The 24,155-nt window shown below is 39.3% G+C and overlaps 1 protein-coding gene across 5 annotated transcripts in view; it reads right to left on the bottom strand.

Annotated features, from left to right (window-relative positions):
- The window catches only part of LOC118106171 (F-BAR and double SH3 domains protein 2), a 146,620-nt gene that overhangs the window by 13,988 nt on the left and 108,477 nt on the right, over nucleotides 1–24,155 (bottom strand). For 3 of the 5 annotated variants that reach the window (XM_035154497.2, XM_035154495.2, XM_035154496.2), the window contains 12 exons: nucleotides 22,911–22,990; nucleotides 22,421–22,565; nucleotides 22,125–22,258; nucleotides 20,060–20,114; nucleotides 19,301–19,429; nucleotides 14,330–14,452; nucleotides 13,446–13,541; nucleotides 12,317–12,391; nucleotides 8,124–8,240; nucleotides 7,922–8,026; nucleotides 409–498; nucleotides 210–272 (listed from right to left, as the gene is read on the bottom strand). In XM_035154497.2, the coding sequence (XP_035010388.1) occupies nucleotides 210–272; nucleotides 409–498; nucleotides 7,922–8,026; nucleotides 8,124–8,240; nucleotides 12,317–12,391; nucleotides 13,446–13,541; nucleotides 14,330–14,452; nucleotides 19,301–19,429; nucleotides 20,060–20,114; nucleotides 22,125–22,258; nucleotides 22,421–22,565; nucleotides 22,911–22,990 (1,212 nt within the window). The remainder of the gene's footprint in view (nucleotides 1–209; nucleotides 273–408; nucleotides 499–7,921; nucleotides 8,027–8,123; nucleotides 8,241–12,316; nucleotides 12,392–13,445; nucleotides 13,542–14,329; nucleotides 14,453–19,300; nucleotides 19,430–20,059; nucleotides 20,115–22,124; nucleotides 22,259–22,420; nucleotides 22,566–22,910; nucleotides 22,991–24,155) is intronic. The other 2 variants (XM_035154498.2, XM_035154499.2) reach the window with 2 other exon arrangements.

Raw genomic sequence — 24,155 nt, 5'->3', positions numbered from 1 at the left:
AGCTATGACTTATGTTGTGTGGTGAAACAGTACGTTCCAGCCAAGTCAAGAACAGTTGCATCTTTGAAAAGTGTCGTAACATTTGGATTTTTGCTATGTCTATGTCCGTTTTATTGTTAATGTTGTCATACGAATAAAAACTGTTTGTTAAGTTCCGTTGGCTTGGCGAGAAAGCAGCAACGCAGACACAGTGAGGGGACGTGTCTCACCGACAGTGAGGGATCGTGGGAAGTGTAGCTGGCCCAACGTTCATTCTCCAACTCCTCCATCACCTACAGCATGCAAAGAGAGTGAGGGGGTTTTATACACATACTGCAAACAGACATGCACACACACCCACACACCCACACACACACAGATACATAGAGTGCATGTACACGTTTTCTACAACACTCAGACAAAACACACCTGGTTCATGGCACTTTTCAACCAGGTATCCACAGCAACCCCCACCTGCCGTAGAAGGTCCAACCGAGCCTCCGCTTTCAACTTTATCGTCTTTGGAGAGAGAAGAGGTGAGAAATGTTAAGAAAATCAAATATATCATTAACTTGCACAGTTTGTTCTCATCAGTCTGAAGAAAAAATCCACTTGGGTCTCCTTTTATTTAAAATAGTGGCATCTTAAAACGTCTTTGTCTTTGTATGTACAATAAGTAAACCTTTGTCTCATAGAGCCACTGTGTGTCCATGTCGCTACATTCACCCTGTAAAATGCAATCTTAACTGTTAGGAATGAAAAAAAGAGGTTGTAAAAAGTAACAGCATGCATTGACCAGACTGATTACCACACTGGTTTCAGCATCTCCAAGTTTTAAAAGCGACTACCTGCTCTATAATAATTTAGCACCTGGAAACCTATTACCCTTATACTCGCAAAGATGAAAAGACAAATGTATTTTAGCACCGATACTGAAACAAAACAAACACAAGGCGATAACTGTATCATTCGCCTTTAGTAATCATCTGTACAGCAGCAAGCACTTTGAAGTGATACAGGGAGAGGGACCTCAAGTGAACCTGTATACAAGAGAAAGTATTACAATACTCAACTGTGTCTAGTCATGACAAATCTCTGTAAATGTAAATAGTATTATTTTTTGGAGTTGAAGCTCTTTGAATCAAGCCTTCACTGGAATAAATGTAATTTCAATGTATTTGTAAGCTGTGTTGGATCACATGTAGCAGAGATCTATTTTAAAATGTGCAAACATGTAGACTGAAGCCATTTTTACAACATAAACTTCAGAAAATGTTAGGAAAATTGGGTTTTCTGGAGTTTAGGAAGAACACAGCAGGAGATTGTCAGTGTCATACGTGTTCAAAACCACAGGAAAATGTCGGGAACATTCAGTTGAGGGGTAACGTCTTGGTCGAGCATGCAGCAGGCAGGACATGACGTCCAAACACCTCTTTTTCATCCTGATGTTTTGCTTGTTTTGCTTTTGTCGCCTGTTAGAAATGTCATCAACATGCCAACTCACTTGCTATGAATTATTCTGTCTTTTTCCTGCTGTATTCTCATGTGGTCTCACTCAGACATTTTTTGGACATTTCACCGGAGACCTGGCTGGAAAAGTTCTGCCAAATGTCTGGGGCAACTGACTTGGACATTAACGTTCTTGCATACAACCCCTCCATAAAATTGAAAGATAATGGAGTTCAGCGCATGTCTGAAAACAGCATGAAATGTTTAGTATGTATTTTTTTAACATACCTTTAAATGTATGTACTGTATGTATGTTCTCAACTGTGGACCCCAGGAAGACTAGCTTCCCTTTAAGGCACACTAAATGGGATTAACAAATAAACCCTCAAATTTCTACATCTGTGTCATTTCTTCTAATGAGCTGTGAACACTGGACATGTGCTTTGTTCTTTCCTAACGAGACAACATGATGAGACTCGGACACCCCTGAGATTTGTCCAAGTCAGTTTGTCCCACCTCTTCAATTGCGCCTTTTATCTCTGATCTTTCCCCCTTTTTTTTCTTGCTGTCTTTTACCGTTTTCATCAATTTGCTCCATCATTACCCACTCCTTCTCTTCCTCACTGCTGCTGACAGAGCAGATTGAAAGCTGATGCCTCACTCCCACAGAGACAGACTGACACACTGTCAAGATAGACTCCCCAGCTTTGATCAATAAAGTTCCTGAGCCCATTTAAACATCAGTTTTTCTTTTCCATTAGCAGAACCCAACAAATGCTAGAGAAAGGCACCAGCTACCATTACTGCTGCTGCTGCTGTTGGACCATTAACATACTGGATCAAAGAAAATAAATGTTAAAATACTTGCCAGTTAGACATTAATGATTAAAAGAATGAGCAACAGTGCAGTTCATTAGTTTGAGTTAACAAAATAAGCAGCCGGTAGTGTGAGTACAGATCAGTGGTGGAAAGACTGCACAGCCTCGTACAGAGAGAGAGTCTGTCTGGGCAGCTGTAATCAATATAACCGACAGAAAGACAGACAGAAAAATGGATTGAATGATAGACGTGTAGAGAAACTGCAGCAGGAAAGCTCAGCTTTCTGGCCTTAACTAATAGTGAGTTATTGTACGTTATGTCTGATTAAAATCGTTTAGAAGTGGTGAGACCAGAAGATGAGAACAGTTGTACAGAGAATATCAGTTGGGTCAGAGAATGTCAAACATAGAGAGGCACAGTTGGATCAAGTTGGGCCAATACCACTATTGATTATCAGCCATAATATTTTAACTGTCCAAGGCAGACTTACCACAAGCTATCAGATTGTGAAACAATGTAATATGCTCCTGTAGAAGTCTTTATGGTATCAACTTTTAAGAAAAATGTTTTTTATTCGCCATGTCAAGAAGAAGTACTATACCACCCACGATCCTCGGGTATAGTAGAGACATCTCTGATTGGCGGAGCTCGATGTTACCATGGAAATATTTACCAAAACCGCACGTGGACTATGATGGGATCATTCAGCGATACTACACTAGGGTTACTATACTAACCACTATATGAAACCCTATATTCAAAAATACAAGATACAAACAATTACAATATATAGCAACACTATATTAACGAGGTTAAATTCAAGATGAACCGTGCTGGAAGTTGTTGGAAAGGGATCATTTGCATGGTTTATGGGATGCGTAGTTCCTTCACTTCATTAAATTATTATGCACAGTCTTGTACCTTTGCCTTTTTCCGTGTTCCAACATTTGTTTTTGCTACGCATCACTTTTATGGTCATGACTCATCTAATAGCTTCTCAGCCTGGTTCCAGGTTAAAAATTCCTTTTATAAGGATCTTCTGAAACACCAATGGACAAAATGAATGAGATATTTACTCCTGGAACCGGAGCCATTCTAAAAGTGGGCATCACTGTTAGGCTGTATATGTATTGTAGTTTGTTTCACAATCCAGAAGCAACAACAGCTTAGGGAACTGGTTGGTCACAACAATAGAGCAGATATAATAGACATAATTTGTGCAGTGTTTCAATAACCAAACCAAATGGGCATGTGGAAACATCTTCGTGACTGTGTCCGTGTTCTATTTACCAAAGATGTTAATATGTCAGTGCAGATAAAATGAGATGCTATTTCCAATCAGTTTTTCACTCCTTTGTTTGGTTTCATGTGTCTGGGAGCACAACCTCCTCTGTTTCTGACAGATGCTGATGCCACGTGTTAATAAGGCCAGATTGTCTCGTAGAGCCAGTTTGAGAACAGCCTTCAACAGCTTATTAGTATGAAGACAGACTCTTGTCTCAATCATTCTCACTCTCTCATCCTCTGAGAACCTCCTAGAATGAGGAGGCACAGAGGCCGATGATTAGATCATTTCACAGAGAAATTCACAGAAAATATCAAACATTTTCCTGCCTTATAAGTATGCTCACAGTGCAAAAATACAATATAATGCAGCTTACACACAAGATAATATTTCTTGTAAATCTCTTCAGCTCTTTGAGCTCAATAGTACGACAGGAAAAAGAAAAGAAATAAATGATGAGAACAAAGTCGTACTATTACGAGAACAAAGTCGTTATTTGACCAGAAAAAAAGTTATAATGCTAGGAGAATAAAGATTTAATTTACATGTAAAATCTTTTTTGTCATAATATTAAAAGTTTATTATTGTAATATTACAACCTTATATCTTGTAAAACGTATGTCTTTTATTTTGTAATATTACGACTTTATTCTCCAAATATCCGATTTTTTCCCCTTATACTCTGTCAGGATTCGATTTTTTCCACACAGGTATCAATCTCTCTGAGCCAAATTTGTGTTGTTAAAATCTCACACGAATTTCAGGTATTTATTTTGTCTCAAGAGGATAAGGAATGTGCTGCAGATTCATCCTGATGCCTCATTTCATCTCTGACATATGTTGCTTTATTTATATCAAAAGCTCCAGTCGAGTAGTCCGACTAGCCTGTGGCAAGCTGTCATTATGTCAAATATATATTAGAATTTATAAATCATTACAGTAATTTTCACTTTACTTTTATCATAGCATGCATCACTTAATCGTGTTGTGATATTTTTGAAGCCATAATATATATTCTATAATTTTAAAGAAAGACACAACTCCAGTGTCTGTAGTTTCTGTATGCACAGAGATACAGAAATAGCTAGAACTCGGTCAAAGCCGATACAGTCAGACCAGCATCTGTAGAGCGAAGAATACAAAACTGTGCTGGTCCTTTCAGTGTTTATTGATTTTCCATCAAAACTGAGACAAGAAAAAAAGAGGACGTTTCTGAAGATTAAAGTGTGCACAGTTGAACAGTTGGTTAAAAGATTTAAAACTAGAAATACTGAATTGCAGTTGTATGACCCAGCCAACCAGTGCAGTTTCCGTCTAACATAAATGTTTTTTCCAGACTCTTATAGTCACTGTGACATTTAACCTCTTGAAGTTGAAGAAATTCCCTACAGGCAGTCTTAATATGTCACATTCACAGGAACATGAGGTCTCTGTGACCTCGACATTTGACCTCCAAGCACCAAATTCTAATCAGTTCATCTTTGAGTCCAAGTGAAAGTTTGTGACCAAATTTGAAGACATTCCCTCAAGCTAATCTTAAGAGATTATGTCCAAGAAAAACATAAACATACTTTGTGAAGCCACCGTGACCTTGACCTTTGGCTAGCAACATCAAATCCAAGTCCAAGTGAATCTTCGTACAAAATTTTAAGACATTCCCTCAAGCTGATTATCACCATTATTTTGATACATATTTTGGGACAATATAAGAAGATTTGAAATTACACCTCACCCTTCCTCATAAAAACATTAATACAACTATGTCTAACCTTCTGCTGTGACTTGTTATATTCACTCATTGGCTTTTTATTATATTCATCAAATAACCATAAACTTTGATTAAACAGTCTGTATGGATAATAAATAAATCTACAAGCTCTTAAATGTTCAAGACACTTGATATTTATGCTTCCTGTGTTTTCCATAAAATATCCGGATGGAAAATTGTAGGATGAGACAAGAATCCGACATTACTCTAAATTCCGTGCATATAAATGAGAGGTTGGGGTGAAAAGAACTGTTTCTCAAATAAACGTATTTGCTTTTTACTTGCAGTAAATCATGGTGTTTTAGCACAGACAGTCAATCCACTCCAAACACTCATTCTGAAACCCAGTAGGCCATCCAAGGATTTAAGATGTTGTCACAAGGAAAACTGGGGTATATTAAAAATCAGCAAATGAGGATGGACAACAAAGCTGACTATGTTTTCAATCTCTCTTATTGGCTGGTGGCAACCTCCACTCCTTAAGCTCACGTTGCAGACGTGCTGCTTCTGAAATATCAATGAGCTTTTAGCTGATGATGATGATACTAAAGTAAAACATGGATTATTACCCAGCATTCGTCAAACATTTATCTATTGAGTAAATCTGCCTTATTTAAAAATAAATTTAAAGGATAAATATCATTTAATCCTTTTTTTCTTTACCAGTCATTTTACATCCCAAATATAGGCTTATTTTTTTTTCTTACTAACAATGTGTTGAAAAAGCTACTGCAAAAATGCTTGATGGGATGAAAATGGGACTTACTGTTAAAGGAAAGACCTGATCTATCACTATCCAGATCATGTTGTAATCAAACCTGGATAATGTCCTTTGTGCTGCTTTCACTCCCTTTATAATTCTGAGATAAGAGCTCTGTGATGAAGCCATTTGTACCAAATGAGCTCATACAATATTCATCCTCTTACTCAAGGTAATGCTGCAGAAAAGAATAGTAGACAGACAGACGGGGGGGTGGGGGGTAGGAAAAAGGTGGCGTGGTCACGTCTGCACTTTGCAATGAACATACTCCCTAATTATTCTGTATTGAGTGAGATCACAGGCTGCAGGGTGTTTCTAAAATATTCTTTAAGAGTAAGGTAAACTAAAATAACTACCAAAAGATAGTTTGTCTATCACGAAGAAGCAGCAAAATGACATGACATACTCTTTTACCAATAATTTGCAATAATATTTTAGAGGGAAAAAAGAAGGGAGAGATAAATAGTGATCAGTCAGAAGGGAACATGCGGGAAGAAATATAATACCTGACAGCAGAGGGTGCTAGATTCGTATGTGAAAGCCTCATAAGAAAGGTGGTGTAGAGGCAAAGAGAAAGAGTTGTGCAAAGTCAAGGAGGAAAAAGAAACTGAGAGATGAAACGCAGGTACTTTTGAGAGAGAACAGAAACCGAATGGAGGTGAGGAAGATGAGAGACACTGCGGTGTTCTCATTCACAGCGTGACACATTGCATCTGTGAGAATCAATACATAAATGATAGATATCGCTGAGGGGTGGTGAAGGAAAAGAGAGGGGGTGAGAATACAAAGAGAAGGAAGGAGAGACAGAGATGTGGATGGAAAGCAAAAATAAACAAAAAAAAAGAAAAATAATACGGCACTTAAAGTATTAGATATAAATCTCATTAGATGAGACATTACTCTCCAAAAGTAACTTAACAGATTTTTGCAAATCCACTTTGCAGAGGATGAGATGTGGATAAATAACTTGAAAGTTTCATAAATCCTACACGTGGTGGACTGATCAGTCCTGTGCCAGGTTTGCTATTTGCTTGCTGCTATGTCAGCCGCGCTGAAGAGCAGACTGCCACTGATTGCATTCAAAACACTCACTAAATAATTGGTCACTCAGCCCAAACCCTTTCTGCCTTGGGAATATGACAAGGCAGAAAGTTACACTATCACTGTGATTGTTGTGTGAGGGTTTGTTTGTGAGACTAATCAGTTGTTTTCCCTATTTTTATTCAAGACTGTGGTCTTTCAGTTTGAGTTATTTATTTCACATTCAGATTTTGTAATGCTTTGGCTCAAAACCCTGCACTTTGGCTCAAAACTGTGCGCTTTCACTCTGATATTTCGTTGCTTGGACAGATTTCCTTCGTCATATACTTTTGGCATTATATTGGTTGGCGAATTTTGACAGACTTGTTGCACAAAGCTGAGGCTGGCGCGCAGGAAATTTAAACACAAGCAGCACATATGTGAGGGCAAGGGCAGGGTTTTGAGTGAAAGCTTTACAAAATCAGAATGTGACATAAATAAGTCCTGTTCTCAAACTCAAAGGCCGCGCTCTTGAATAAAGAAAACCCACAGACTAACTCTACATTGACACTGCTGCGGTCACGTAAATATAGACTGTATATTTGCAAGTAATTCATTTTTTTATTTCTCCATACCAATGCAAACTGTGCATAGTAGTAGAAGCTGGAGGCTTGCAAGGCTAGCCAATCACAGAGCTAACAAGCTGACAGTCCAATTTCATATGTCTTTGCATGTCTTTGGACGAGACAAAAGTCATACTAGACACAGATAAAATATCCAACAATTTATCCTCCGTTACATGGCTCAAATTACATGATAAAAGACAATCGGAGTCACTCACCTCAGCTTTGCGCATGTTTTCTTTGGTGTCTTCTATCTTCAGTTCCAGATCTAGTCTGCCTTGTTCTGTGTTGGGCAAACCATGGCTCTCACACTCCTCCAGAGACTGAAAACAACACACAATCAAACACATAACTTTGGTTACTGAATTTCTACAATGGGTATAAATTGAAAACACAAGTGTGTGTGTGAGACCATCTTACTCTCTTGTAATGGATGATATTCTTGTGTTCCCTGGCCGCTCTTGTTGCCCATTTCCTGGCCTCTTTGTTCAGACTGTGCTCCTCCGTTGTCCCCGTATCCGACTCCAGCTGACGACTCTAATATAGACAAACATGGACACACACACACAGACACACACACACACACACACGCCATCATGGTAGGCAAACACACACACAAGTGTACATATAAGTACAGTATCAGCGATAACAGCACAAGGTGTTTGCTATGCAGAAGCTGTTAATGAAGCTAAAGAAAGTGTGAGAGAAAGATTGTTTCCTTCACACATAATTAATACAGGGTGTTCTCTATTGTTATGCTGTTGGAATAAACTAGCTGTTTCAATATAATCACATGTGAGAGAGCACAGGAGTATGAGAATGTCTTTGAGTGTGTTTTTGTGTAACAACAGGAGGTACACTGCATACAAAATCCAATGTGTGGGACTGTTGAGGAATTTGCATGGCTTTCAAATTAAACATTTAGCAGCAGTTATAACTATGTGTCTATTCTTCTTTTTTAATGCATTAGATGTGTCTCTAAGTTATAAGTTAGTTTACACACATTGTCAATAATAAAGCCAAACTGATAACGATACTGATATAAGGGAGTAGAAAACTGTTGATACCGATATTTGATACAATATAGACACATAAAACAATTGTCAAAGAAATGTAATTCAGGGTTTATATGTGACTGTTTAACGAAATTATATCATAAAATAAATAAATTAAAGAAAACACGAACACAATTAAATATACACAACTTAAATTAAGAAAATATTTTGTTGTGTAAAAAATTTATACTAATACCGATATTTTCCGCATGTTTTCATACCTGCACATATTAGCAAATATATGCATATACCGATATGTCTGGCAGCTAAACTGCCATCTCTGTTTTGTATAAAGGACAAGTACGTCTTACATTTGTATTGTGTTGGTTCTGTAGCATTTATCTGTATGCTATAATATTACACAAATTAGCAGGAAAAGTATGAAAAAATATGACTGGCTGTAATCAGAAAATTAGATTCCACTTTCTAAAAAAACTGAGCCTCAAGACGTACACCCACCCAGTGTCACTGATGTGTTTTCACAGACCTGAGAGCCTGAGGTTCACCTTAATCTGATAATAAAAGTGCTTTAGCCTCAGACTCAACTACACAATATTTTAATTGCAAGTTTCCATGCACATCATATCTATTAATTATGTGCTGCTTCAGTAACAAGAGGGCATAAAACTAAGCTAAGTATAGGTGTGAAACCCTGAGCTTCACACTGGAGATTTACGGCTTAATTACGTTCATGTGAGGGAGCGTGTCAGGGAGTTAAAGCGGAGACAAAACACCTGATTTAAACAGTGGCTGTAAACTGACATGTTGCGGAGAGACAAATTTTTGTCTCGATATTTTGTTAAAATGATTGGTAGAATATTGATAGAGTTTAAAGGCTGAATTGGAGCTTCTTTCAAACGTCCTACCAGTATCCAGTGCTGCAGGGAAAATGTGAAAGCTGAACGCCAGGCAACATGCATGGATCTCCTCCTTTAAGTGACTCTCTGTGAGGCTGTTTGTTTAGGTTGCTCATATGGCAGCTTTTAAAGCATGATGGTAAGCCTGTAAAAAGTCATTCTTCATTATATTACATCTGCCAAGGAGATAATGTTTTCATGTGCTTTTCTTTGTCTGTTTATTTGTTAGTTTACAAAACTATTCAACCGTTTTCCATGAATGTGGGGCATAACCAGAGGAAGAACCATTAAACCGTTATATTTTGGAGTGGAACTAGATAGACAGACAGATCCAGGAATTTCTTTTCACTTTCTTTAACATGGAGAGACGGGGTGTTAGCCCTGGCGAAGGTATGCGCCCTTGCGGTATTCATATAAGCCATTACTGGTTTCTACCACACTCCACAAGTATTGTTAAATTTCCTTTATGTATTTTGCATATATGTCATGTGAAATAGGATAAACTAGTTGATCATTTTAATTTCCAAAAATTGTTTATAAAATTCAAATGTTTTTCGGAGTATTGTGAAACTTTAAGCTAACTAGGACAATAAGAGACAATTTTTTTATAAAATTTACAATTATCATCATTTTATGTGGATAATCCATGATTATATTATATTCAAATTTATAAATCAAAAATACAACTAGTCAGACTTACAGCTAAGGGAAATGTGAAGTAAAGCAAAGTAAATATGAAACAATGAGATCATACTGTACTTCAATAACAACCCTCACTGTCATAACAGTAATTTAGATCACTGGATAGTACAACTGTTATTTTGAAACCTTGGGTGTCAAGCTGTAAGAACAAAGTGTTCCTGTGTGTATACAGTAAATGGGAGGCACGACGTACAGCACACTGGTTGAAAAGTGGGACTGGGAGTATCAAAGACTAAAACCTGGGGCCTTGTGTCACATTCTGTCTTTACTATTACATTAGTTTTCACTGAACCCAGCCATGTTCTTGCCTCGTTGAGAAGCTATGAATGTACTGTTCTGAAGTAGGTGAGCATCGTTTCACACAAGTCACAGTCTCTAAAAAAAGACCTCTCCCCACAGCTCAGAGACAGACAAACCCCCGTCCTGACTGATGCAATACATCACATTGCACAGCACCTCTGGCAGTATTTCTGTGTAAGCTGTTTTAATGAATTTTTAAAAGCAGTGGGAGCCTGAGACTCCAGGGTGTCTGCACAACCTGCAGCAGAGCAGAAAGTAGTACGCCCTGACTGTGGCTAATACATTGCTATGATTAGACACTCTGTGTGGATTAATTGCCAAGAAAAAATGTAAGGTGTTCTCATAAAACAAGAATTTGCAAAGAGCTGCAAGTTAACCACAAGAGAATCCAAAATCCAATTTAGCCTTATTTTCAGTATTATTTAACATGAGGTCCCAGAAAAGCTAATATTTATAATATACTATAATATGATAACCTTCTTTGTTATTAGGTCACATACTCGAATACAGCTTGTGTCTTGATTTTAGTGTGATGGTTTAGATTGAATACAAACAACAAAAATATGCACATATACACAAACAACAAAAAGAAAAACTAAAAACTTACAGTGACAATATCTTGAACCAATAACGCACTGCAAATGTGCAAACAAAAAAATCACACACACCAAACATTTGACTCATCTATATACAGGAGGGCGATGATCGCGTAGTGACATTTCAACAGATGATGCAACAAGGTTACGGCATGTGATGAATCATCTGGTGCTGGTGCGCCACTGGTCACCATCACATGACAGTGTGACGGCATCACAGCGCTGTGATCCCACTGTCATAACAGCAGTATTCAGCCATCCAGCAAATGCAGCTGTCTTGTTTCATTAAAGCAACAAGGAAATTAAGGGTTTATAAGGTCTTATGGAGCCGCAGTATCGTTGTCCCTCTGATACACACCCTCAACCAATCGCGTGTCACTCTCAGCTGTCAATCATGACACTTTTTTTTATAGCATCAAATAACTAATTAACACCCAAGCTACCAGAAAATGAACATTTAAACAAACATCAGTGTGATAAGAACTACCTAAAATGCGAAGACCTTATTTGTCGTGTACTTGGAGTTTTTAGTTTTCGCCCCCTGACCCATTCACTAACATGGAGGAGGCAGGATTTATTACCTATACTGCAGCCAGCCACACGGGAGAATCAAAACACTTTGGCAAGCTGTCATGAAGTTCACCTTTATATAGGTGTCGACCGATTATATGTTTGCCGGACAAAATAATCTTGCAATGTATGTGAAAGTCTTTCATCATGCTCACGCTCCAATATGTGCTCAAATATGCCCTTTGTGTTGAACTGACTAGATGTGCTTGCCTGGCTGCTCCACTGTCTGTTTAGGAACTGACAGCAGGGATGTGAAGGTGATGCAAGTTGACTTACTGTCTGTCTGACTGTCTGCAGTCAATCAGGGTTAAACCAGGAAAGAAAACAACATAGCACTTTATAGTTAAGCAGTCTGGTTAGGAAGAGAGCAATGTGCAAACACTCTGCTCATATGGACACAGTGGTTCATATATAACCAGTGCCTCAGTTCAGGTCAATATCACTAAATAAAGAAATATATTAGCACATAAATGGACGTGATGATTCATGGTTTGTGTCAAGAATGAAAATGGGAATTTAACAATTAAGACTACCTGTGCCAGGGTCATTCTCATGGCACTGACGGGCGACGGCTCAATGTCCACCAACTGCTGCACCGAGCTCAGAGTCTGGCACACACACATACACGCAGACAAGCATCCCCAGCACACACACACACACACACACACACACACCCAAGAGCAGCAGCGCATTCACACAGACACGTAGACACAGGGAGGGGGTTAATAGGGGGGAAAAAGTGTAGGAGGAAAGTGTTAGCAAAGGTTGAACAGGAGGCTCACAGAAGGAAGAGCACATTGTTAAAAAAGATCAGAGTGGGAGAAAGTGAGTGAAAAGGTGAAAGATTGAAAGAAGCTGAGAAAGGAGAGAGCACAACATGACTCAGACACAGGAGAGAAGGATATAGGAATTAAGACCAGTGTCCAATGGGAGACGTCTCTTTTTTTAGCCAGCAGAACTTAACAAGGCCCTGGAGGGGTGAGACAGCATGGCTCCCGCAGCTCCATTATGATCACAGATGATCAATTGACGACAATATAAAATATTATGATCATTCAGCAACCACTTGATTTGAAATTTTTTTTATATTAACTTGATGACTACAAAGAGAAGTTCCCAATGGACAGAGATTTATTATTTCAGTGATTAAAATTAGAATACAGAGTAGATTCATACTTCTATCATGCCAGACACTGGTTAACTATATGACTCCATCCTGAATTGTTAAAATGAATAAATCTCCAAAGGCTCAAGAAAAAATATTGGCAATATTTCCCTGTATAAATTCTCTGTTTTCTTGGAGAATAGGGAAGATCAGAGCCTCGCCTCACAGCCCCGATGTTTTAATGACATTCTCTAACAATCATGGTATTCAATGTAGCACAGATTCTGTTTCAGTGACTCAACTAAATTGAGATGAGCAGCCACAGATGTAAAATAATAGATTGTAGGGGACAGAAAAAGTAGGACAGAAAAACCCACAACTAGCACCAACAGAGGCTGATTATGTGTGTGTGTGTGTGTGTGTGTGTGTGTGTGTGTGTGTGTGTGTGTGTCTGTCTGTCTGTGTGTGTGTGTGTGTGTGTGTATGTGTGTGAGTCAATGCAAAGTCTTTTGAAGTCACGAAGATACGACTGCGTGTATGCATGGCATGTGTCTCACCATGTCACATTCACTGGGCTGGAACTGGAAGTCGTGTGCTTTGTGAAACACTGGATTCTCCTGCATGAACAGCTGCTGGTTGAACTCTTCAATTATCTGTAAGATAGACAGGAACATATTGTGAGCGGAGCACAGTCAAGTTCATGCAGACTTCAGACTCCACTTACACCGTGTGCCTATGCTCCAACATGGTGCACAGCACTTGTGCACTCTGCTGGTTACCAACTCTGCTCGGTCTGATTGTGCATGAAGTAAAACAGTTTCCACTGTAGAGAAGTGTTCTCTCTTACGAGCTGGCAAATCCACCATTGGAGTCACACAAATGCAAATGTGAAGTCAATCATGTTAACCGGTCAAAGGTTCATGCGAAGCTGCGCTACGATTTGCCTCACAACACGTAGCAAATGTTTTATTTGCCTTTTATTCATGAACGGGAGGGGAAAGTTTGCCACTGACACGTTTGTGTATGTGTGACCGGGCCCTTATAGAAGCATCCACTAAGGTAAAAGATCGATCAGCTTGCTTTTAAAGGGAAGGGGAGACGGTACTCTGATTGGTTTATTGCCTGTTACAGCCTAAACACACCATTATCAATCAAGAGACTATAACCCTCTTCCACCTTGCGCCTGACACAATAAACTTTTTTCCCGCTGTGGATTTGGACACATCCTAAATGCACTTGCAATATGTGATTTAAACCATATGCTTAGCGCATTAAAATAAAGCCACATGCAAGTACAATGCAAAGATAAGCACTAAAATATATGAAAAAAGAAACAATAATCCTTCCTTACTTCCTTACAGTGCGTGCTTCTCACTGAGTGTTTTAATCATGTTACTATGTCAAAAAGATGGGTTGATATTTCCCACCAGACCTGACTCACCCTGGTGGATTTGTCCAGCAGGAACTGGAAGGTGTTGTGTGTTGCTTGGGAGGCCTCTAATTCAGTATGACACAGCGACACCAGGTAGTCTTTCACATGCTCGTAGATTCTGCCATCCAAGGCCTGGAGGACACAAAGAGAGAGGGACTGGGTGTTACCACAAAAGAAAGGATTAATTCAACGTAATTCCGTAATCCTTCATAATGAATTAGATAGCACAAGAGAAATCAGGAGGGGACACCAAGACAGAAACAGAGACAGAAAGAGGGTGAAAGAGTGAATGAATAAAACTAGTTTCTACATTAGAAATATACTATTTTTACTCTACGTTCATTCAGATGTGACAGGCCTTGATTTAACAGGCCTTAAAATAGTCATTTCAGGTGTACTTCCTCTTCTGGTTATAAAGTTACAGTATAGTTTGCACAAAGTCTAATCATGAGTAATATTTGCACTACCACTAACAATATTACTTACATTCTATTTAAATTTATGTTTACACAATCATAAATGTATTTGAGTGAGACAAAGCAGCAAACATGTAATCTTCCAATGCAGAGCTGTGAGTTCCAATGAAAACATAAAACATTTTCAATCGTTTTGGCAAATTGCCTAAACTTTACACAACTTTACACAACATCAGCAATAGAAGACATAAACTGTGAATGTCCTAATAGTTGATAAGACAAGCATATTGTATCTGCCCTCAGGAAACATGACACACATTCTGGCACCATGTGTATTTTTCTTTCATCAAGACAGATGTTTCGGCCCTCGGGCCTTCTTCAAGATCCTCTTCGGGACTTTTAAAGAATTCTCGACAGTGTATAGACTATGATCTGCTCCGTACTATAGGCCTTGATGTTGTTGTAAAGTACTTCCCAATAACATGAACCTTAACTGAAGTCGAAGTTAAAACTCTCACACACAGTCTTCCTACTCAGCCGCCTGATCAGACTGTGTTGGTGTGTACTAACAGACTCCTGTCGGGGAGGGAAAACGCATCCTGTTATTGTTCTTGTTGGTCAAAAGGCATCATGTGACATCATGTTAATCAAAGAAATTTCCAGCTTTAACCCGACTAGAGGTCTTATCAGCCAGAGTAACTGAAAATAGAAACTCTCGTCCGAGACAGATTCTTATCAATTAAACTAAACTGAGAAAGAAACTAAAGAAGAAAGTAGAGAAGGGAACGAGTGAGACAAATGACGAGAGGAAAGAAGGAGGCGGTAGAAAGTCAAAGGAAGGACAGAAACAGCAACTTTTTTCATTTGACAGTTCTTATCATTAGAGGTTCCAGATGAAGCAAAATAAAGATATTTTAATGGAGTATGGAGTCCAAATGAACAGCCTTTCAATGGGGAGCTGTGGTAGTGCTGCCAAGCTGCGGGCTGCACTGCCAAACAGACAGATAGGAAAGAGAGAGAGAGAGAGAGAAGAGAGAGAGAGAGAGAGAGAGAGAGAGAGAGAGAGAGTTTGAAAAGGTATAAAAGGTGATAATTGGTGACAAGAAGAAAGAGAGACAGGCTGAGAGATTAGTGTGTGTGTGTGACAAGTGTTCTTTGGATCGCGTTCACACAGCTGCAGGGGGAGGTGAAGGGGTTCAGATTCCAATTCAAAAACACACACAAACTCTCAAATACTCCGACATGCATACACTCCTCTGGTCAAATTTCTTCACAGAAGCTCACACCTCTTTGTTGGTCGGGGGATGTTTTAGGCCAAGACTCTCCAATGATAAAACCTACAAATGGTCTTTTCTCACACTCACACTCACACAAACATTTTTTAATATGCACAAAAACTCTGTGAATACAGCCTTTGCACATCTGCGCGCACACACACACACACACACACACATAACACAGACGTTTTAAAACAATGGCGTATTGACAAGGAAATTATGTCATTAAGGCTGGGTTGTTGGCTGACTTCACTCAAAATGTTCCCCCATCAGCCCGCTCGTTTCCTCCTTCATTTTTCTTCCCTCCCTCCCCTCCTCTTTTCATCCATTTACGGTAATGTTGCAAAGAAGTGAGTCAGCTTCCAGAAAAAGCCCCATCCCCATGTCATGGTCATTGTGTGTGTGCGTGTGTTTGCTACTGTGTTTGGGTTGAATGACTGAAACAGCCTCGACTAACTACACCTATGAGAGCCAGACAGAGCGGCTGAGGTGGACTTGTATCGTGTGCATGTGTGTGTGCGTGTGCGTGTGCGTGTGCGTGTGTGTGTGTGTGTGTGTAGCAGGGGACATTAAAGTGTACAGTAATGCCGACATCGACTGCCAACAGCAGAGGGTGATGTGGAGCAGCATGTTCTTCCTCTGCCCTCTCACTACAACTGTCGCATTGACAAGGACAGCAGCGCTCAGCATAAGGTGTGTGTTATTGCAGCATCCAGGTACAGCACTTTGTACAGTCACTGTTTACAAAGTGGACTCCTGATCTAAACAGTACGATTAACTTTAAGCCTCCTCATCCATCATCCCCAGAAAACCTATTCTTTTTCTGTCAGTCATCTCTCCACATGTAATCGATAATATTCTTTGCGCCAGTTTAAACATTAAAAGACAGAAATGGACAAGATTTAGCTAAAGAGCACTGATTATGCAACAGGCCATTTTCATAAAGCAAATACTGTATTTTACTGTAATATTATGTCTGAGCTGTATATTTGCTGTTGTGGTGAAGCATATTTGGTTTGTCTGCAAGTGTGATCAATGTGTGCTATCGATGCCGCTCTGCTCTCCGGGGTGGCCTTTTCTTTGAGATGTCTCAAACCTGTGAAAAGCACACAGGCTGCCTCATTATGCAGATTTTTATCTTTCTGTTGGGGGGGTGTTGTAACATTGATTTTTAGGTGAAGACCTGTAAACACCACAAATTCACAAACCGCAGAGGAGGGAGAGAGCGCGGGACGAGCAGATTGCTTCCCTCAAGCGATGTCCCCTTGTTCTGTTTGTGTGTTTGCGTGCACGTATTTGCGTATGTGCGAGTTTCCCCGCAGTCCCCCGTCCTTCTGTCACAAGGAGCTGAGGATCTATTATTCAGAATGGCCTCATAGTATAGATGCTCATACGTGCCTGAGGCAGAATATGTGAGATAGGAGAGATCGAAAAGGAGGGATGGGCGGGGGGGCAGAGGCGGGTAGCTGAAGATGGAGAGGAAAGGAGTGAGAGAGAGAGAAAACACAGAAAAGAGAAAACCAATCTGCAAAAAAGATTAATGAGCCTTACTTTGAATGTTATATTGGAATAAACACAACTTACTTCACAGTTCAGACACAGCGTGTACATGTAAGTGTGTGTTTGTCAGACTGTACTGTACCGGATGACCTCACCCTTACTCAGCAGCTTATTCACCACACAATAGCTATGGTGCCTATGTGCAGGGCAGACTAAGGCTGGGCGATAAAACAACATCAATAATTATCTCAATATAATTTTTACCAATAGCAACTCAAAATAAATAATAAATAAATAAAATAATATAATGAATTGTGAAATATAGTTCAGCTTGGGCGAAACATTTTTGGTCCGAAGCTGTCCAAGGCCAAGAGCAAACTAACCGTCTGACAATCTGTTTTTGTATTATTTTTTTTTTTATTTGAACCTGACCCGAGTCTGATGTTTTCCCTGATTTCAGGCACGTGTAGTGTAAAACATCAAGCAGCCAATGTGACTGAACCACAATATCAATTCAAAGATTTTGTCCGGGAACAGCTTGGGTCTGGTTTCCACACAAGTGAGGAGGAAAACACAACCTCTACTCAGTAGCAAAATAATAATCTTAAAAATTTAAATAAATAATAATGTGACATTGATCGTCACAATTATCGATATATAGTTTTTACCTGTATGCCATATCACCCAGCCCGAAGGCAGACTGTCGTTTTGTGTATGAACTTGTAGATATGTGTCTGCCGGCATGTTTGCATGCACACTTTATTTGTTTATTATTATTATTATTATTATTATTACTACTATTAAGATTATTACCAGATTAAGGCATTAATCATGTATCATTGTTTGTTTTTTTTGTGTTAGTGAACATAACCGATCAACAGGCCCAGATTTCTTTGGTTGTTTGAGATTAATTCCTGTTTTGATTTTGTGTATGAACTAGAAAGGTCATGTACAACCAGAGGGAACATGGTGTTTGTACACAAAAATAGCAGCTTGGCAAACAAAGACGGCAGAAAAATATTAAGGGTGACACTGAATCAGCTTCTGTGTCACAACTGAGCGCTTTGAGCACCCTAACAAACCATGAAGCCCACATCCCACAGACACATTTAAATCGACAGACATGCACAGCTGCACGTCATATGAAGGTGTCAGATCCGATTATGAGCTCAAAACAATATTCACTGCACACAGAAAATGAAACCTTCGTTGATGCTCCAGTTATTTGCATCTATCCTCTGATGACTATTTTCTATTCTCTCAATAAAACAGTCTTTAAAAATGACACACTACCTCAAAGTCTTCTGTTAATCCCTCATTCAATATTTGGAAAATCATAATTTCATGCCCACCAATCATTTGTTAAGAGCAGACATCCAGACAGCTCATATTGCAGCAATTCTCTTCACATAAGCCCCCCTTCAAATCCAGGGAACATTCTTTAAAGACTCAAAACTCTGAAATCATCACTTTTTCATGTATGGTTTTCAATGGTACAGCCAAACTTAGAGCGAGTATGACTTTGTGCTCTGATAAAAGGGAGACGCTTATCGTAAATTGAGCTTTGATTCAAATAAACTTCCCTCTTTGACATTTTTGGAACCAGAAAATGCGTCCTGCCGTTCCCGGAGAATCCCTCTGGGTATTATTAGTGTGTAAGACTCTTAAATCAGTGGTAGTTTTAGTAAAGGAAACTGTGGTTACAGCATTAAAATGTGAACCTTCTGCTTACTGGAGTCTGATTTACACATTTGTGAAAAGAACTTGTGGATTCACTCCATAAATACCTGTATGCAGTGCAGTAGATCTGTGTGATAGTAGCGGTCATGATGAGCGTTGGCAGCAGCTAGCGTTAGCAAGTAGTCATTCCTGGCCTGTGTCGCCTTGGAGTTGCAGTCACTTCGCTTCGCTTTTAGCTGAAACCAAAAAGAGAAAGACAAAATTGCATTGATGTAGTACAGAGGAAGACAAAGGCTTTAAGCATCAGGTGGAGTTTTTAGGTTCTGGTTAAAAGAGTCTGCTTGAAAGGCTCTGTCTTTAGAAGGAGTGTTATGTTTGTGTCTTTAGCCTTTTTCAGACATGACCTGCGGGTAAAGTCCAGAGAATTGGGTTCAGAGTTTACCCAGTGTTTGCCTTTCACACATGCACAATGCAGGAGGTTCTCTGCACAGACACGTTCACAACAGCAACAAATCCTCTACAGGATTCAGACGAGAGGTGCAGCAGCCGGGTGCAGCAGACAGGGGCAGGAAGTGACGTATTAACTCTGCTGCGTAGATTACATGATTTTCTTTATATTTCTTTCGTTTTTCATTTTTTTTCATTTTTGCATCAACCCCCGCACTCACTTGCAGTTAATCCAGTGGGGGATCCCCGCTGTGTTCATACATCGGATGCTCCTGAATTTCTATGGACTTAATATTAGGAGGCCAGGCAGAGAGTCCACAGAAACTGGGTTTCTGTGTGAGGCTCTCACTCTGACAGTGAGAGTATCTGCAGAGTTCAGTGTATGTCTGAAAGCAGCTTTTGTGAGTGAGCCCTCTTACCTTTACACTTGCTTTCTGTAAACTAATTCTCGACTGAAAAAGCCCCAATTTAGACCTGGAAAAAAATACAGCAAACAAATAAGTTAATCTTGATGAATAATGCATCCATATCTCATATTAATAAAAATAAAAAAGTAACATGATGTTATCTATCCCTGTGCACTTAAGAATGCCAAAAACTAAAAACACATTGGTGTATGTTTAAATACCACATTGCTACTTGATTCATTCACATTGATTCATTTAATTCAACATATATTTATATTAAGGTAGAGGGAGAAAAAGCTCTGGGCATTTCTACAACATCATAACTCTGCTCTTTAACCTCTGATTTACTGAAGTCATCATAAATTGACCCTGAACAGTCTCAGGCTTGACACCAATAAATCTCAACCTGATCCAGCCATCAGGATTTATAATCATGGTGACATCAGAAAAAGACCTGCCTGACAAAATGATAGAGAGCCTGTGTGTGTGCATGTGTGTGTGTGGCCATACGTATTCCATAACCTCTCACATCAGATGGAAAATACATTAGGGGTGTGTGAAAATGTCTGTCGCTTGCCTTTAATGTGTGTGTCTGCATTATATGGTTCTATGTTCCCCTGCACCAAGTAGTGTTGGATGTATAAAGATTGTGTTGTGTCTCTTCATCATCATCTTCCCATGCGGCTCTCCTGCCTGACAGAGACTAATGACTCGCAGTTTCTTGCTAATGAAATACACACACATCCACTCGTGCAATGGCAAAAAAGGCAATGCAGTAATTTCTGAGGCTGTGACTTTCCACTCAGCGATAGAGTACAGAAAAGAGCTCATTGGCCAATTGATGTGGATGCTAACTGGAGTCTGGAATTCAGTGAGGTGGAAATGCCTCTATAGCTAGAGCTACATAGGGGTAAAGCAACACTCATCAAGGTTGGATCAAATTTTGGTACCAACTGTGACTACAAAGCAAAAATCCCTGAATCCCTATAGCAGAAACAAATGGCACAGGAAAAATCCATATTTTAATCTACACTGAAAGCAACAGATACTTTTTTCTTTCAGTGCCACACAGGACATATTCTGGGCCTCTCACATACATATGTTATCCTTTCTCATATATACTTTCAGTTTGATAATCAGATACATACATTCTCATTCACACAGTAAATATATTTCCATTTCAAAAGTGTACCGTCATTATCACATCTGTACTTTACACTCATATACAGTGCATTCAGGAAGTAATCAGAACCCTACACCTTTTTTAAATATATTAAAAAGTTAAAAGTAAGCATTTATTTGTTTATCATTCAACAATGCCACATAATGACAAAGAGAAGACATCATTTTAGAAATTTTGCTAATCTATTAAAAAAAAATGTAATCTAAAATATCACATTGACATAAGGACTTGATTATACTCCATTGCGGAGATGTAGACAAACAGCTGCAAACGCAACTGAGGCGTATCTGTGCAAATGGAAAGGAGTAACACTATCACAACAGCCTGCTGTGACACCTGAATACAGTGCTGAGTATACATGACTCCCTCTGGTATTTGGTGAGAGGTTTTAGGACATGAAACGTAAACAAAAGGATCTGAACATATTTGCTTTGCTCAATACGGGCTACTGTACCCAACAACTTATAACATGAATTAATTGAGCAGCAAAGCTGCTGCTGTAAGCATCTCGTTTTAAAAGTACAGTAAGTCTTAAAAAGACTTGGTTCCACTCAAGACTGACCTGGAAAATCATCTACAAGAAGCATCATCATCAGGCGCCTCACCAGAGAGAAGCAGGTCCAACCATCGCATTAAAGAGGTTAGTGTGATATGTGATATAATAATTTAATATGGCCCATGAAGGATGTAAACTGAAATGGCCCTTGATAAGTCAAGGATTCCCTATACCTGCCATAATTGCTCTCAAAGGTACTTCAAGTACTGAGTAAAGTACTGTTTTCACCTTGTCATTATGGGGTATTGAGTGCACATTTGTTTTTACGTTTATCCCTTCAAACATACACACACACATACACACACACACACCCATTCGCGGTTCCCTGGTGAACTTACTTGGCCTCTATGTCCGCCTTCTCCCGTACAGCGTGGGCAACCTGCTCAGAGTCGTAGTATTTTTTCTTGGCTTTCGCCAACTCCTTAACTGACTCCTGCAGCTCTGCCTGAATGCCACTCAACTGATCTATGGTCTGCAAAGGGAAAGAGGAAAACAGGCGAGTAGTTAAAGAAAGAGCAGAGCAACGTGACTCATGTTCAGTCAGTGTTGAGTGCGTGGAACAAGGCTACCAGAGATAACAAAGATTGCTTCAGGAAGCTATGAGTAACTCCCGACTATCCACACATCCACTCACTTTTTTGAGCTGCTGTTCCTTGTAGAGTCTAACAGTCTTAGCGAGGTCTGATACTTGACCCTTGTAGTTGTCACACACGTTGAGCCTGGACTGGCTCACCTGCACTGTACCTTCTAAATAGGACCTCCACACTGCGTACACATTCCTGGTTGGAGAGAAAACGAACAACAACACTGCTCAGTAGCTGATCTATAACTCACAGTCCTAAGAACAATTGGTTTTTAAAAAATCATTGAGTTTTCCTGCAGAGAGGCAGAAAATTGTAATTCCCAATACCAGTTTGTGGCTGCCACTGTGGGATTAAAAAACAATATGAATGTGTGGGAAAATGCTGCTGCTAGAACCTACAGCTAGAGTCAATTCCTTTATTTCTAACTTTCAGTTCAAGGTTTTACGTTACAATGCCTTTGTTACAATAAATAATGACTTGTGATTGTGCTGTAGACCAAATTTTGCTTTATGGAAAATATGACTGAACACACAAACCCACCTGTAGTCTGTTCTCTGGTCATCAGGGTTGATTCCAGGCCAGTCTCTCTTGAGGTACTGACTTGCTAATTTCTGCAGAGCCTGAAAGCAGTAGTGAAAATAAAACAGTGAGAATAATTAATGCTAGAGTATCTGAATAGTGAGTTTGTGGTAAATTCCCGCTGTCAGAAAACATAAATCTTCCTGAAACCTTAAAATTACAATTCATGAGGCTGAATATTGCAGAACAGATTCTGATGCAACTTGTTCATAAGCTGCTTTCAGAGATGCACTGAAATCCGCATATTTTCTGGAGGGGCTGTATGTGGGAACGCAAATGTCCGAGTCAGTTCCTCCTGATACAACTTCCTGCCAGCCCCTGTAGCAAAACTTCTGAAAAATGTGCGAGTATGCCAAAATGAGATTGCAGCAGGAAAATGTCCTGAAAATTCCCAGCAGGTAAGTGGATGCGTTGACCTTTCTAACACATGGCAGATGCAAAACTGATAAAAACCAAAAGAATACAAAAATCTCATGATGAAAAAGAGGTGCCATAAACCTAGAAGACATCAGAAAATGTAATTCAATTCAATTCAATTATATTTGTAAATCCTAACATTCATTATCTCAAAGCACTTAACATAGTAAGGTTGGAGTTCAATTTTAGTAAATCTTTCCAAGTTGACATCGAGACAACGAGATTCGAAAGCCTTTGTCGATAAAGTCTGATGCCGCTGACGACATGCAGTAAACAAAAACATGTGCTTTACACAACTTATATGTCCTATTCTACCTCCTGCATGATATACTCAGGTGCCATCCCCTAATGTTCCACACATCTTCCTTGTCTAACTTGGACAATCTCCTGCTGCGTTCTTCATATGTGAAAGACAAACTCTGGAAAATGTCCAGACCCAATTTTCTGGACAGAAAAAAACATGCCTACTGTTCAGTGTTCTTAGGTTATATAATTCATTTAAACATTTCACTGAATAAATGAAAATATGAAAAAATGTCAGATAATATGAAAAGGATGGTCCTTTATTTTTTGGTTTCATTTTTTGCAGTGATATTATATTTCTATTTCAAGCATGCAGCCAAAATCTTGACTTATGCACTCAGTAAACAAACACCAGTATAAAGATGGATCATCTCTGAGTCAGCAACAGTGAATCCCCAAACAGCTCCTGTGTGTATGAGCAGAAACCCAAAAGCTGCCAGAAAAGATAACCTACATCTTCTGGACTGTGTCACTGGGTCAGAGGCA

Source organism: Hippoglossus stenolepis, chromosome 4 (assembly GCF_022539355.2).
Source record: "Hippoglossus stenolepis isolate QCI-W04-F060 chromosome 4, HSTE1.2, whole genome shotgun sequence".
NCBI lineage: Eukaryota > Metazoa > Chordata > Actinopteri > Pleuronectiformes > Pleuronectidae > Hippoglossus > Hippoglossus stenolepis.
Note: the sequence above shows the minus strand (reverse complement) of the source record. Positions and strands in the feature narration are given on the sequence as shown.